The sequence below is a fragment of the Cibotium barometz genome, chromosome 61 (genome assembly GCF_041138505.1).
Source record: "Cibotium barometz isolate CiBa-2024 chromosome 61, ASM4113850v1, whole genome shotgun sequence".
Taxonomy (NCBI): domain Eukaryota; kingdom Viridiplantae; phylum Streptophyta; class Polypodiopsida; order Cyatheales; family Cibotiaceae; genus Cibotium; species Cibotium barometz.
In genome coordinates this window covers 33,156,284-33,172,714 of record NC_141106.1, presented here as the reverse complement: position 1 = coordinate 33,172,714, position 16,431 = coordinate 33,156,284, and the positions used below count along the sequence as shown (strand labels likewise).

General features: G+C 41.5%; 1 protein-coding gene and 1 pseudogene across 2 annotated transcripts; both read right to left on the bottom strand.

Moving 5' to 3' along the window:
* Positions 1–728: 728 nt before the first annotated feature.
* Positions 729–1,865, bottom strand: LOC147604807 (F-box/kelch-repeat protein At1g16250-like). The gene has a single exon (XM_086795011.1). It carries the CDS (start codon positions 1,863–1,865, stop codon positions 729–731), a length of 1,137 nt encoding a protein of 378 aa, XP_086651137.1.
* Positions 1,866–2,953: 1,088 nt separating this feature from the next.
* Positions 2,954–4,069, bottom strand: LOC147604806 (peptidyl-prolyl cis-trans isomerase CYP59 pseudogene; annotated as a pseudogene). Its single transcript, XR_015265374.1, has one exon. The product of XR_015265374.1 is annotated as a peptidyl-prolyl cis-trans isomerase CYP59 pseudogene (transcript).
* Between the last annotated feature and the right edge of the window lie 12,362 nt (positions 4,070–16,431).

Here is a 16,431-nt window from a genome sequence, read left to right as displayed (position 1 = left end):
ACCGCCCATCTGCTAGCAAGTTTTTTTGGGGGTTGTGTGTGTGTGTGTGTGTGTGTTAAGACACACAAGCGCAGGGCAACAGAGAAATCAGAGCACATACAACAGATGAATCGAGCTTGTGTGTAAGTTGAGAAACAACACACTCACGTAAATTCAGCACAAAAGTCTCAGCTGAATTTGGTAACACAGAGAGTCAATTTCATAGTGTGTGTGTGTGGGGTGATGAAACACGCGCGCGCGCGCGCACACGCACACACACAAGGTGCGCCCATCTGCAGCCGCGCGCGCGTGTTTTAAGACACACACACAAGCGCAGGGAAACAGAGAAATCAGAGCACACACAACAGATGAATCCAGCGTGTGGGTAAGTTAAGAAACAACACACATTGTGTGTGTAAACTCAAGCAAATTCAGCACAAAAGCCTCAGCTGAATTTCATAACAGAGGGAGTCAATTTCATAGTGTGTGTAAGTGCGTGTGTGTGCGGTGATGACACACACACACACACACACACACACACACACACACACACACAAGCAGAAAATTCAGCACAAAGGTCTGGAGTAGAGTTGCCTACGGTGTGTGATGACACACACAGGAACTGATTTGGCATCAATATAGTGTGAATATATGTTGAAAAAACACACAGAAAGAGGAAATTCCAATGTGTGTGTGTCCAGCACTGCAGAACCAGAGAAAGGTCTTTGGTTCTCAACTTTCACAAAGATTCACAGCTTGCAGGAGATGGTCGACGCTATTTCTTGTAATCCTTCGACGCAAAAGGGGAGCTGCTGCCAGCGAAGAGGGACACGATCCAAATCTGCAGCATATATCTTGAGAAGCTGATGAGAGCCAGCTCCATGCGTTGGACTCATGAGCTCAATACAGAGAAACGCCCACAATTGTGTTCCAACGCCAAGTAGGCTATGCACCCACCTGTGTACACCTGTGAGGACGATGCCACCAAGGTCAACCCAAGACTTCGTCGAGGGCTCGAACCTCATCACATGCTCACCCCTCACAGCGCACAAGCTTCCTTTAACCATTGCCATCTTCACCCTTCTGGTCCTCAAGTCTCGTGCCCACACATCTTCCACAACCTGCCACTCTCCCAATTCTGGATGCCACTTCTCAGCTGGGTTTGTGCGAGGCAAGCCAGCAAAGATCAAAAACCGCCCATCCATCACCACCCCCTTGCCATAAACCCTGCGAAAACGAAGGTTGGGCAAGGGGCTCCAAAGCTTTGTGGACAAGTCAAGACACTCAGCTCCTGTGGACACAAATCCATCTCTCCACCCGTTAGCAAAGTATGCGAATCCCCCGATTGTCACCGATACAAGCCCTGCATTACCGCCAGTTATTGTTGCCATTGACGGAATGCTTCGCCAACGGCTGTGCAAGTACTCCAGCACAAACAGTTGTGGAAGTGGGCTTCCACGCAGAGTGTCCCTTCCCATCCACAACACCTCTCCACAGACCCCAACAACCATCTCAAATTGACAATCACGGTTGTGAAGGCAATTAGGGCAAGGAACAGCAGAAACGTTGAAGAGGGAAGGATCAATAACAAAAAGGCAGCGCTCCTCCCTGATACAGCAGATCTGCTTGGAGAGGAACAAGAAGACCAAATCGGATGTGATGCCTGCATACAATCTCAAAGCTGTCATGTTGCTTGGTTGCAGAGCTTCCTTCCAGGATTTGCATACTGTGCGGGCTGCCCCAAGAAACCCTAGGGGTAGCCTCGCCAGGCAAAGCAGTGCCACATCGTCAGGAAGGCCTGGTAGGAGAGGCGCCACATGATGAGGAAGACCTTGTGCGAGCTGCTTCTGCTTAGGTTCAGCTGCCTCGCCCGTCTGCATAGCCATCTCCCTGCTGCCTCGTGAATGCTTCAAAGTTTTTGGCGCTTGTAAAGAAAACGCTCTTATTACTTTAAAATGCCACGGCGGTCTTTTTTCAATTATTTAGGCGCGCAAGTTTTAAAGCCTCCCAAAACTGGAGAGGATGGTGTTTTTTTAAGGTCCTGAATGCTTAATTTTTTTAAACATTCCCATTGCCCCCTCTCTCTCTCTCTCTCAATATGTATCTCTTTCTATGTGTATGGAGGAGATAGGGCGCATGTAGAGCCGGGGTAGGAGTAGGGCGAAGGGCAGTGGTGCACGCGGACGTGAGGGAGGCTAAGGGGGGCAGGTGGGGGAGGCATGCGAAAGGGCTAGAGAGAGAGAGAGAGAGATGTGAAGCCCTCCACCTCAAGGTGGTTTTCTGCCACCACAGGTTGTGAAGAGGATAAGGTTGAGGTTATGGCTTAACTAGTGTTAATAAAGCTACTAATCTACTTGATGACAAGTGTTGGGAAATGAAATACGGTGCCTAGGTCTAGATACCATGTTGAATGAAGTGGGTATTGAGTGCATAAACATGAGAAGTGAGAGCTACGGTGGGTGGAAGATGGAAAAAGACATAGTTAGAGCATAGTATTAACACTAATGAAGACAATCAAAATATGAATCAAGGCTAATCGCAAACTCACGACTTGCATTGTTGAAAATAAGCTTGGTACATCAATTTCCAGCCACATGCTAGCTACCATCCACTTGCCCTCATACATCATGGCTTACATCACCAGATATTCCCTATTTCGACCACATTCTAGACTTTCTTCACCATTTACATTGACCGCTCATTCTAACCTTAGCTAGACCATAACCTAAGGTTTGCACACATCCAAATACATACTCATTGCTTGTTGACAAACACACATGTGCCTGGCAATAAACATGAGTCGGCACCACATTTCTGAATAGCATGGCCCCTTGGAATGGATGACCCAACTGGCGTTAGGTTGATTCCGTAACTTCTTTGTTGCTAGGCTGAGTCCATAACTTCATGTTCTATGCTTTTTGGTTTTGTGAGATTCCTTGAATGGCCCTTGTAGAACTTATAATCATGCTACTAGCTAATGCAAAACTCGGGTTTTACGCGACTTTAAGTTTCCTCTGTGATGTCGATGATCCTCTCTTGTATGATGTTTGATTGTGCTATCACCCTTTCTCTTTGGAGATTTTTGGTGTTTGCTGGCTTGACTCATAAATCTAGCCCACATTTTGTGAACACTCTGGCTGAAATCCACATGGATACGATGGTCATCAATGAGGGCATTGTCCATCTTGAAGTAAGCAGCCTCGCAAGCCTCTTTGGTCTCAAACTCTACAAAGCCATAGCACAAGCTCTCGCCTGTCTGATGATCCCTTAGGATGTCTAATGACAAGATGGTGCCGAAACGAGAGAAGATGATGTTCAAGTCATCTTCCTGTGTAACAGGATTGAGCTTGCACACAAACAACACGTTCTCTGGTGGCTTCACCTCTGCTTCCGGAATGTCTCCGATCATTTCTAGAACAACAGCTCGTGAATGCGCCTCAATATGCTGCCGAATGCTCAGCTGATCGTCTTCATGGGCCAAGGGGGTGGAATCGACGTCTCCGGCATCGTCAACCGGCAGTGGTCGTGGATGAAAACCCTTGGGTAGGCTGTGCATCAATCCTACCGGATCCTCGAAGGGATCGTGTATGATATAGACTTGTTTGATTCCAATGTTTCTGAGAGGACGGCATGAATCATCCGCCGCCACAGGAGCTTCATTGATTTTCATGAGCACATCCAAGCCTTCTGCAACTCGGCCGAACACAGTGTGCTTACCATCCAAGTAGTCGATGTGAGCACGGCGAGTGGTGATGTAAAATTGGGAAGCATTGAGGTTGGGGCCGGCGCTAGCCATGGCGACAGTGCCGAGGCGGTCGTGCTTGAGGCGGGGGCAAAGCTCGTCGGGGAAGAACCTGCTGGAAGGATCATCTTGTGGGTGGAGCAGCTTGAACAAGGAGTCTCCCCCAGAGCCCGTGCCCGTGGGGTCTCCGCTCTGCACGATGAAGTCCCTGTGGATGGCGTGAAAGAGACAATTGTTGTAATAACCCATCTTGCAAAGCTTGAGAAAGTTGGTGGCGGCGACGGGACATTCCTGTGTGTAGAGATCGATCACCATGTTGCCACAGCTGGTGGAGACGAACACAGCCATCTCTCTCTCTCTCTCTCTCTCTCTCTCTCTCACACACACACACGCGCGCTTTTAAGTCGGCTCCCGTTTTTTTTTTTTGCTTTTTGTCTTGCTTTCCGTCTTGCTTTTTGATTAAAAAAACGGGAGAGTTGCTTTTTTGCATGCTCAAGTATTCTCTATCTATTAATATTTGAGAACCTCACGAGTCATATGTGTCTGTGAGATGTGCGTGTGCACGTGTGTGTGTGAACTGCTGTATGCGTGTCTTAGGACCATGCTTTTGCATGTGTTGGGTCACTTATAGAAGTCTGCATAGGTGTGAACACACCTTTTGCCCACGAGAAAGGCGGGGAGATAATTTCATATGAACAACCACCAAGAAAGCCTGCCGCCCCCATATACGAAAGGCAAAAATTGGGTGTCCATTCACACACGCGAGCACCTGAGTGCCCGAAATCTCTATGAGCTCCCAGTCCCAAGAGCTCCACAACTTGCTCTCTTGAGCTTCATGCTAATGTGTTGGTGAAATGTGCCATATTTCCCCTCTTGTTATATGCATGTGGGATAAATACCCCTCAACCCTAGCTTGTGGGATAAATACCCCTCAACCCTAGCTTGTGGTCAGAAATCACAAAAAGCAAACTCGTGTGTAGTGTTGATCATGGTCATGATTATGATGTCCATATACATGTGTGCGTCCGTGGATCTAATAAATACAAAAGTTTTTGCCCGACTAAACTAAAAAACGGAGTGTAGTTGGTGTGTGTCCCTAAATGCATGTCTATAGTGAAGTGATGAAATAGCATAAAAATAGGCTATTAGTACCTAAAATGCCTTCTCACGATAAAGACACACCCAGGAAGGGGGGAGCCAAGGAGGGAGCACCCCCAAGATTTGATCCAAAGAAAAATTCACCTACTAGTAACACATATCAAGTGCAAGAAGAGTCATTGTCTATGAATTGTGCACCTAAGACTTTGATCCATGGAGAGTTAAAGTTCACGGAACACATAATTGTTGACAAGTACTTCTTGACACCCATCCCTTCAAAAAGTTCACGGAACACATAATTGTTGACAAGTACTTCTTGACACCCACCCCTTCAAAAAGAGAGAAGCTGTGCTTATTTAAGAATCGGAAAGGGAGTTATTTCCAACTCCTCATGCTATATAATGTCAAAACAATCACCACAAATGACATGTCGGAAAGCCCCTTGGTGTCCAAGCACCTTAACATTCAATCTCTAACGTCTGTCTATAAAGGCAATGAGGGCAATGAATATTAGCCAATAACTAGAAAATTGGTTGAGAGTTTCTTAGGTCCAAGGGGAGTTGATTTCTTTTTCATTGAAGGCCTAAGGGATTATGAGAGTAAAGACGACTCTAAAAAGGAGATGCGGCCCTTTGCTAATGGTAGTAGTACAAACTTAGGAAGTTCCCAAGTGACAAAGAGATTGTGGAAAAGAACGACATCCCTTGTGATTAGGACATGTGAAAATTGCCCATTTGTGGACCCAGGCCCAAAATTTCCACTTAAGCTTACAACACCTCCTAGAACTACCACTGATTTATGTGGGTTGAGACATAGGATCAAGGATATGGCCAAAAGGAGACCCCTAATAAGCTGGTATCAAATGCTCCTAATGAGCTTGTTGAACCTTATGTGTTCTCAAACACAGGAGCACTAGAGAACAAAAATGAGGCATGACAAAATGAAAAGCTTGAAAAACCTTCTCCTCAAGAAGCGTCACTTTGCAACTTGTTGATGCCAATGATACAACCAACACCACCCCACAAGAAGCAACACAACCAAAGGGGGTACTAGTTAACAAAAGCTCCCAAGTTTATTATGTCCAACCAACAAGGATTTTATCATTCAAGAGAATGATGGTTTTCACTCTAAAGGTTAGCATGAGAGCAAACAAACATCATAGAGCAAACAAACATATGATGTTCCATCAGACTTGGTGTTTATTAGGTAAGTTTGATCTCAATGCTAGGCCTCTTCAAGTCATTTTGGTAAATGTGTTGGAGTCCTTGATGCTTGCTTTGCAATTAATTCTAATCCCAGGAAACACAAGTTTTTTATCATGGCTCTAGGGGAACTACACGAGGAGATTGTCTTAGGGGAAGCTTGGATGTTTTAACCATTGAGTGGTGAAATCAATGAGTGTCCATCTTGATAGCTAACACAAAGCCATTGCTAGTACCATTGTCAAAGGGAGTACCATAAATCCCTTGGGAGGTCATCGATGGGAGGTCATCGACTTCCTAAAATCACTACAAAAGGTGCCCATCATCCTCGCTAGCTTGCTCACTCATCAAGGAAAAACCAAGGAGGATTCACAAGCCTCAACATTAGCAAAGGCTTCAAGCCCTTCACCACAACAAACTCACCAAGGAACACTCAATGTCTCCACCAATAATTACATGGAGAAGAAATAAGTTAAAGAGATGGAATTTTGTTTTAGCAAAGAAAAATCTATCAACCCAAGCACCAAGATCATGACAAATACACCATTGATAGGTTTTAGTGCCCAAACCCATGGTTGAAGCACATGTAGACTATGTAAAGGTGACAAACACATATGGGTAGAAATCCAATCAACAAAGAGTTTATCTAGTGAGTGGCTTTTGACTCAAAAGTCCTTGGAAGCATGGGAATAATATGTAGGTAATAGAAGACTCTCATTGCCTCAACCAAATTTCACACCTCAAAAAGTGCCTTCCAAGAAAGAAACCTCCACCAAACCAAGGAACCTTGGTAAATAGCTAAGCTCCAGACAAAGGAAGATAAGAGCAAGAAGAACATGCAAAGGGAGTTCCCACTACAAGAGATAACCATAGTCAATAAGGACTAGCCACCCCACACTACTCTTGGTCTCACTAGTCTACCAATAAAGGAGCATGCCATGATCCTAATCTTTGGTGTGACATTGCATCACAAGGTCCAAGTTTCACTAACCAAAGGAGTTGAGGGCATAAGAGTTGGGCATTCCATGAGCCAAAACGATCTCAAGTGTTAGTTCTAGTGCCTCAAGTCTTATCTACTCAGTGTTAATATATGCTTAGGTAGGTACTCTAATAGGGTTTATGCCCAAGTTGGAGAGTTGAGCTAAATATTAAGTGTGTTGCTCATTCTATGTGTGGTGAGCTTAAGAGTCTAAATCTACTTATTTAAGAGCCTGGTAGTAGAGCACAAAAGAGTCCTACACTCACACACTAACGCACTATGAGGATATTTGAGAAATCTCAATATCAAAGGCCCTCCTAGGAATATTTGAAGCTAATGGAAAGCCTAAATGTGTTTTGTGTGTGGTACCGACCTTTCCTAGAAGTACCTTACAAAACTCATTCTCCTTGCACCACATGTTGCTCATGGAAATCAATTAGTATACATACGAGGGTGTTCCATCCTTGAACATATGCTCTAGGCATGCTTTTGTTTGGGAACTAGCATTTAGCCAGCCCTAATGAGGGTTAATTCCTTGATGTGAGGCCACTAGGGACTCACTCCACCATCACTTATGTCACTCAAGTGGAGCTTTCCACAAGCTAGATGAGGTGCAACGAGAGAAGGAGCTATGGAGAGCTCAACTCCTACTCAATACCTTGATCCGTAAGAGTGAAGATGAGAAAGGAGAGAAAGAAGAGACAAGAAATGAGAACCTCACCTACATGCACACACATACAATCAAGCAAGCAAGCATGGATGCACACAAGCTTACCACCATAGCCACAAGAGAGAGAGAGAGAGAGAGAGAGAGAGAGACGGCGAGGGAGAGGGGGGAGACTCAATTACGGAACAAAAAAAAGAGAGAGAGAGAGGGAGACTCAATTGTGATACGGGATTGTCCCTTTTTATATTTTATAAGTCACTTATATACATGAGCTCTCTTTTTACAATGGCCGGCCACCCATTCTACAATTGGGGGCCCAAATTTGGTTGTTCTAGCTCTATGTACACCTAGGCTTATGCTCATGGCCTGCATTACTCAAGTCGTAAGCTCAATCATCCGATATATCTTTTACATGAAGCGCTTAGCGCGGTTTACATAAAAATAAGTTACATGAAGCACTTAGCGCAGTTTACATGAAGCGCTTAGCGCGGTTTACATAAAAATGAGTTACATGAAGCGCTTAGCATGGTTTACATAAAAATGAGTTACATGAAGCGCTTAGCACGGTTTACATAAAAATGAGTTACATGAAGCGTAACCACGCTTAAAAATAATGTTAACCACCAGTGTGGTTAACATACCCCCATCCCTAATTTAGGTCCGTCCTTGGAGCTAGCAAGGAGAATCATTGATAGTAGATGGAGTATGTTCAAATGAAGTTGTACCGTGATTTTATGGGGGGATTTGTGAAAATCTTCATAGCTTGTCCAGAAGGCCATCTCCCTCATATCTTCGAATGTTTGGAGGTGCCAGGTAGGCATCCACTGGATGTGCTCGTAGTAGCTAAAAAGATCATTCAGGGTGAGGCCTTGAATTCTCTCATGGTAGTGGTGCCACTATGGAAAGGCCTCAAGAGGTGTAATGTGATGAGGTTTAAAAAATGGATGTTGTCCACAATTTCTAGGTCGGGAAGCTGATCATGTCTAGTTATTGAATGCATATATCTTAGTGAGCATGTTGTCCTCCATGCATGGGCTCTGAGATCTAGGCGGAGTGAACCAAGGGAAGTTGAATTATACTTTGGGGTTCTTATTTTGCTCAATTTGGAACAGGTCCCAGGCCCAACATCGACGAGGATGGGGAGGTAAGCAGGATTAATCCAGAGTACTTGAGGTGCCTTGTAGTACTCCATCTAGATGTAGGGATTGAGGAGGAATGGATGTCACCAAGCTGGCTACTCACCCATGAAGTCAAGTGTGAGGGGCCGATCGTTGTTGGAGTGAGGTGCGGATGGCGGTTCTAGGCATCGCTTTTAGCATCAAGATAGGTCTAGAGTACATGGATGTTCATGCGGTTTATAAGCTTGGTGATGAGTGCGTTCTAGAGTTGTTGGCCAAGTAGGATTGGAATGGCCTGCTTGAACTCCTTTTGTCCAAGGGATCACACCAGTTGAGTGGGTTGAGAGGGGGATCCACCTCTTTGTACTCTTGTGGGGTGGGATCTCGCCTTCCTCGAGGTGAGGAGAGGTGGTGGAGCAGCTGAGGAGGAAGAGGGAGCAGTGCCGAGGAAGAGGAGAGGTGAGGAGAGGTGGTGGAGGTGGAGCAGCTGAGGAGGAAGAGGGAGCAGTGCCGAGGGAGGCATCAAGGAAAGAAGCTGGACATGCTGATGGAGAGGGGAGATCTTTGGGGGGTACGGGCAATCCCAATTCTAGATGGAGAGGGGAGATCTTTGGGGGGGTACGGGCAATCCCAATCCTAGATGGAGGGATGAAGGTGGTGATGGTGATGTGGGTGAGGGAGGTGGAAAGGGAACATGAGGAGGTGTTGTAGAGAAGGTGAGGGAAAAAGGGATAAGGTGGTGGTTGAAGAGGTGGAAGGAGGGAAACTGGTGTGCGAGAGGATTTCGGTGTGGAGAGTGGAGGGTTCCAAGGAGTGGTGGTGGGCACCAGTGTGGGGTGGGTTGGGTGGGGGTTGAGAGCTAGGTCTGGATTGGGAGTGGGGATGTGGTGGGGGTGGAGGGTGATGAGGAGGGAAGAGAGTGGGGGGTGGAGGGTGATGAGGAGGGAAGAGAGTGGGAGGTGGGGGGGATTATATCCGCAAGTGGCCCATTGGTGTCATCCCACCATCGTCGTTATTTTCATTATCCTCATCAGGTTCACTAGCCAACTATTTGGAGAAGAAGAAGTGGTTGGCCTCCCATGCCTCTTTGATGGATATGTCATATGGGAAGGCAATGTGGGAGTCATCAAACTGCATGATGTTGGTGGTGGCTATGACTTGTAGTTGGAGGTAGCGGCAATGGTAGAGGGCTAAGAGACATCAGCAATGGTAGAGGACTAAGACACCATATGGGGTATAAGGTGGGAGGACTCGGCCTCAAAGTGCTTTGTAGGCATAGAAGATTGTTGATTAGCTGAGCCTTTCTAGGCAGCCAAGGGTGGTGAGGTATGTGGTGGAGTCGTATGGTATGAGTAGATTCCATGGGGAGTAGAAAGATCAATAGTGGCATCGTCATCAGCAGTGGCATGCCCATACTCCAAAATCATGGCCCAGTTGATGAGGTTTGTTGTGATGGGGTGTATGGAAAGCGTACAGAAGGTAGTGGGGTCAGCAAAGGAAATTTGATTTTGGTGGAAAAAAAGTGTGACAAGGAGGTTGTTGCACGGGTGGGGGAGTTTGTTGAGGAGGTAGGAGAGCATGGAGGAGGAGATTGGGTCGTCGATGAAGATATTGTGTTGTAGAAGGTTTAATTGGAGGGTGTGGTATTGGAGGTCAAGGAGTTGTGGGGGGTTTTGTAGTGGGGTGGAGAGTGTCAGAAACTCTGGCCACATCCATGAAAGCATTGTTGAAATATACAAGTGAATAGGGTGTGTGCGGGAACAAGCCCTTGGTTAGAGGCTGTAAAAGAGAATTCGTAAATGTGAGAGAACCTGTGAAAAGGTGAGAAGAATCTACTGGGAGAGAATAAAGGGTAGCATGAGAAGATTTAGGAGGTGTGGAGATATTCTGGGAGAGGTGGAGAGAATCAAGCAAAAGAGGTGGAGTGAATCAAGGAGAAATCAGTGGTATTTGATGCTTGGATGTAAACTCTATAAATTGAGGCATTGGCCTAATGAGAATTTCCTGTATCCATGCCTACATTAAGCTATTAGTTAATTACTCAATTACTCACTAATCACATTAAGCTATTAGTTAATTACTCAATTACTCACTAATCACATCTCAATTACTCACTAATCACATCTCAATTACTCACTAATCACATCTTAATTACTCAATTACTCACTAATCACATCTTAATTACTCACTAATCACATCTTAATTACTTACTAATCACATCTTAATTACTCAATTACTCACTAATCACATCTCAATTACTCACTAATCACATCTCAATTACTCATTAATCTCAATTACTCACTAATCACATCTTAATTACTCACTAATCACATCTCAATTACTCACTAATCACATCTTAATTACTCAATTACTCACTAATCACATCTTAATTACTCAATTACTCATTAATCACATTAAGCTATTAGTTAATTACTCAATTACTCACTAATCACATTAAGCTATCAATTAATTACTCAATTACTCACTAATCATCTTAATTACTCAATTACTCACTAATCATATCTTAATTACTCAATCACTATCACATCTTAATTACTTAATTACTTACTAATCATATCACTAATCATATCTTAATTACTCAATTACTCACTAATCACATCTTAATTACTCAATTACTTACTAATCACATCTTAATTACTTAATTACTCAATAATCATATCTTAATTACTCAATTACTCATTAATCACATCTAATTACTCAATTACTCACTAATCACATCTTAATTACTCACTAATCATATCTTAATTACTCAATTACTCACACTAATCACATCTTAATTACTCAATTACTCACTAATCACATTAAGCTATTAGTTAATTACTCAATTACTCACTAATCATATCTTATCGTCTAATCACTTTGTTAATGATGTTGATTCTAGTATTTGATCCACCATAGCTCATCACATTGCTATAATTTTAACATGGTATCAGAGCCAAGTCTAGAATCCATCAATTTGTGAGCCCATTATCTTGCTAATTACTTTGCTAATTAGGATTAGTAAAAAATTAATATTTTTCTCTCTTTTTCAACTAACCTTTTGTACCCCCAGCTGGTGGAGGAGCTCTAGCTCCTTGCACACATCAAATTAGGCCATTGCTTCTAGCCATACATAGCCAACCCATAGGTGCTTCAGCTCATCGAATCAGAGGCGCAAACCGCCGCCGCCGGATGCAGGAGAAATCACGATTTTAGCAGGCGCCGTTTTTTTGAAGAAAATCTACATTTTCTACTTCATGAAATCAAATTGCTCTAATTCCTCATAGCTCCAGGGGTTTTCAAGCATGCTCTACAAGCTGGTGAAGTCAGAATTTGATTTGATCAAGTCTACAGTGAGATCCAAGCTCTTCATCAAATCTGCAGGTGACTTTGGTAAAATAGAGATTAAGCATTCAATATTTGGTCAAATCTTGTGTTTCTTGGCTTAATCCTGTACTAGACTAATTGCTATTGATGGCCTTGAAAGGATTTGAGCTCATTTAAAGTCTAAGGCCCCAGATCTGGGCTCCCCGCATACTCTGTTTTTTGCACACAAAACAGAGGATTAATTTGTGATTAATCAGTGCTAATCACTGTATTTTGGTGCAAAAATCTATGTGGGCAAAAATTTCCAAACTTATGTCAAAATTCAATGGAGTTGGAGACCCCATATTCCACATCGAGGTCTTTAACCAAATCTATCATGTAAGATTCCTCCCCAGTCCCTCAAGATGTCCAGTTTCTTCCCCATTTCAGAATAATAAAAGATCTTGTTTCTACCTGTTTTTGGCCTAGAGAGAAAATATTCTAGAGAGAGATAATTCAGTTTTTAGATATCTTTGGATGGAAAAATACCCTTTCTTATTAAAATAATTTTCCCCGAAATAGAAGTTTAAAAAGAAATTCCTAAGGTGCATTGAAAAATAATGATAATCTGCACAAAAGACCTTAGCCTAAGGGTCCAGATTTTTTGAAATTTTGGATTAAGGTTCTTATGGACCAATAAGATTAATCCAAATGTAGGGAGAATATAAATTGAAGAATAAAAGAAACCCTCCCCCCCCCAAAAAAAAAGAGTAAATGCTCACATAAGATGAAGAGTGGACTAAAAGGACCAAAGAAAAGATTTAAAAAATTAAATTTTGACACCTTAGAGTGGGGATCTCCCCTCATAAAGTAGGCGCCTTTTTCTCATCATTACCCCCTAATTTTAAATCAATTAAATGAGATATTTCATCTCTCCTCTCTCCTATTTCAAACTAGATCCAAAAAGTAAGCTAAACTGACCCAAAAATGGTCAAAAATTGACCAAACTGATCTAGAAAATTCTAGAACCGGTTTGCTTGGATTGAGGCTCACTTTTTCCTATAAATAGAAGCCTCCCCCTTTGTAAAAGCTTAATGGTGTTTATGCAGTGTTACTATACTCCTGCCCTGAGCCATCTACATTGAATTTCTTCAATTGTTTTTGGCCTAATCCTCTCCAAAGTGAATTGGTGGCCACTCTTGCTTCAAACAAGAGTAGAACCCTCAATCTCTCAAGCCAAAGGAAAGCTTACAAGCTCCATGTAAAGTAACTTTTCTAACTTGTTTAATTTTTAAATCTATGGTTTTCTTGATTTTCATGTTTTACTATTGATTGAATTAAATTCAAATGCTATGCCTTTGAGGAAAAGGCCACCCCCTCTCTTCTTTACATTCCAACCTTTCTTAATCCTAGAAAGATTAACTAAAAGATTAATTAAACTTTTCTTATTGTTTACTATCTTGAATTTTGAAAATTGTGTAGATTAAAGTCCTATACATCTAATTTGGGTTAATTTAAGTCAATTAAAGAATGATAAAAATAAGAAATGGTCAGCCATACAAAGGAGGTTATGGCAAAATTTTCTAAAATTTTGTGGAAAAGAAAGTTTATTTTTATGTTATTCCAAAAGAGTAATTCCCACCATTTTTACATCTAAAAGAAATATTCTAATTACTCCATGTACATATTCACCTATGAATATGCATGGATATCTCTGACATTAATTATTAAAATTGATTTCTATGCATAGAAAGATGCATAATGGAAATTTTTTTATTATAAAAGTGTTATTCTCATTAAATTTAATTTCTATGCATAGAAAGATGCATAATGGAAATTTTTTTATTATAAAAGTGTTATTCTCATTAAATTTAATTTCTATGCTTAGAAAGATGCATAATGGAACTTTTTTTATTATAAAAGTGTTATTCTCATTAAATTTAATTTCTATGTGTAGAAAGATGCATAATGGAAATTTTTTTATAAAAGTGTTATTCTCATTAAATTTAATTTCTATGCATAGAAAGATGCATAATGGAAAAAAAAATTATTATAAAAGTTTTATTCTCATTAAATTTAATTTTTATGCATAGAAAGATGCATAAAGGAAATTTTTATTATGAAAGTGTTATTCTTGTAAAAATTGATTTTTATGCATAAATAGATGCATAAAAAAATTCTTTTTATTTTAAAAGTGTTATTCTTATTAAAATTGATTTTATGCATAAATAGATGCATAAAGAAATTCTTTTTATTTTAAAAGTGTTATTCCTATTAAAATTGATTTTATGCATAAACAGATGCATAAAAGGATTTTTTAAAGTGTTATTCCCATTGAAGTTGATTTTTCTGCATAAATAGATGCATAAAGAATTTTTATATCAAAATTAGAATTCTTTTAAATTCTATGTTTAAATTCTATAAGAAATTGATAAATGAATAATTAAATACTCTAAGAGAGAAATTTCTATCATTTTATACTCACACAGATTGTAAAAAGAAAATTCAAGAAATCTATCAAGATCGAAATATTCACATAAATGATTAATTTATTCCTCATTGGAATTCGTAACTAATTTAGAAATCAGTTAAGTGAATATTTAAAGAAAGAAATTCTCAAAAATAGTAATTGAATTATCAAACCTTTTCAAGAAAGATACTTCAGGAAAAATCTTATCAGACTCGAACCTTGAATTAAACTATGACCAAGACCAAACTCTTTCGTCAGCTTCGAGGAAAGAAGATGTGACCAGTTTAGAAAAATACCCTCAAAACTCTCGCCAAATCTGAAACTAAGTTTTAGACCCTTTGAATTGATCTGTGGATCAAGGTTACAGAATTCGAGGAATTCTGGTATAAAATTCAGAATTGCATTCAAGAAGTTTTGGGAATACTGATTCAAGATATACTCATTGTATTCAAAAGAAAATCAAACTGAAAACTTGCATAGAAACCCTGTTTTCTTAAAGGACTGTCTTACGCCAGAATGCTGGAGGGAGCATTTGGTATATGTTTTTCTAAGGGAAGTTCGGTTGCAACAGCTGGCGCGGGGAGGACAACTCACATGGCAAAGCCTGCCCAGGTCTTGACCAGCCTCGGTAGTACGGTTAAAATGGTGCGCTTCCGGTACGATGGATGAGGGCCGACAAAGCGGTCCCTGAGTGAAGTGCCAGGACACCTAAGGAGGATCTTGGAGGGTTCTGACCAAGCGATGCACAGGCTTGCGGTGCCTAGGACACCCATGCGTATGTCGTGGAAGATATGTATGATGGATGAAATGATTATTGTAATCTGTTACTAGATCTCGTTTTGCTGACCAGTTGGTCTCAACGGAGAGTCCAGAGTGATACTATTTTTTTTTAGAAACAAGGGACTGGATGGAAATTTTGAGTTATGACATCTATAACCAATAACTGTTTGTCAATGGATTATTTTATAAGTTAAAGTTTCAAAGAGGAGTGTGTGCGTATCTATATTCGAAAGCAAAAGTTAAGAAAGGCATTCAATTATGGGTGGGTGAGTAATTGTCTGGTTCTACCGATTCTTCCAGTGGTTGGGTGGTGGCTAACCCATGGGCCATAGGCTGGAATCAGTGGAGTATTAATAATGAAATAGAAATAATAGGAATACGCTTAGAATTTGAGTAGTTAAATAAAAACCTGAAGACTTTCTCAAATGATTAGATCAACGGCTGTGCCTGATTAGATCAACGGCTGTGCCTGATTTCGGTTAGAAAAAAGTGTTGATTTCTTTAAGTTAAGTCTATGTAATAGTTTTCCTTCTATTTGGTTTAATCAGGTGAAGGATAGTTTAGTTCTCTTGACCCCGTTAGAAAATTCGTTAAGAAAATCAAAAAGATGGAATCGTCCCTATTTTTCGGGCAAGGGAAATTTTTCCAGTTTCGGTTTCAGAATGACCACCAGATTAGTCTCGTGTCCGGACATTCGTGGGCAAGGCCCCAAGTGGGAAACCTTGCCTGCACAAGAAGAAGCTACTTCCGCTGCTAACAACTGGGAATCCAGTGCGCGGAGGGGACAGAGGGGTCTCACATATCAGGCATTTGAAATTTTCATCTCTCGATGTAACCAAAGTCCATCTACTTGGACTCAGCCTTGAAGGCAAGGCTGTGCAATGGTTCTAATCCTTGGACCCTCGGCACAAAAATGCTTTCAAAGCGGTGCGAGAGGCCTTCATTCTCTGATTTGTACCGTATGGGCCCAAATGGAGCCCTGTCATCCAACTGTTCCAATTGGAACAAAAACCCGAGGAAACATTACACGACTACATCGCTCACATCAAGTACCTTGATTCGCATTGCGAAGAGAGGAAAAATTTGAGAA

Coding starts and splice junctions, on each gene's coding strand:
- LOC147604807 (XM_086795011.1), bottom strand. CDS start 1,865: ATGGCTATGCAGACGGGCGAGGCAGCTGAACCTAAGCAGAAGCAGCTC.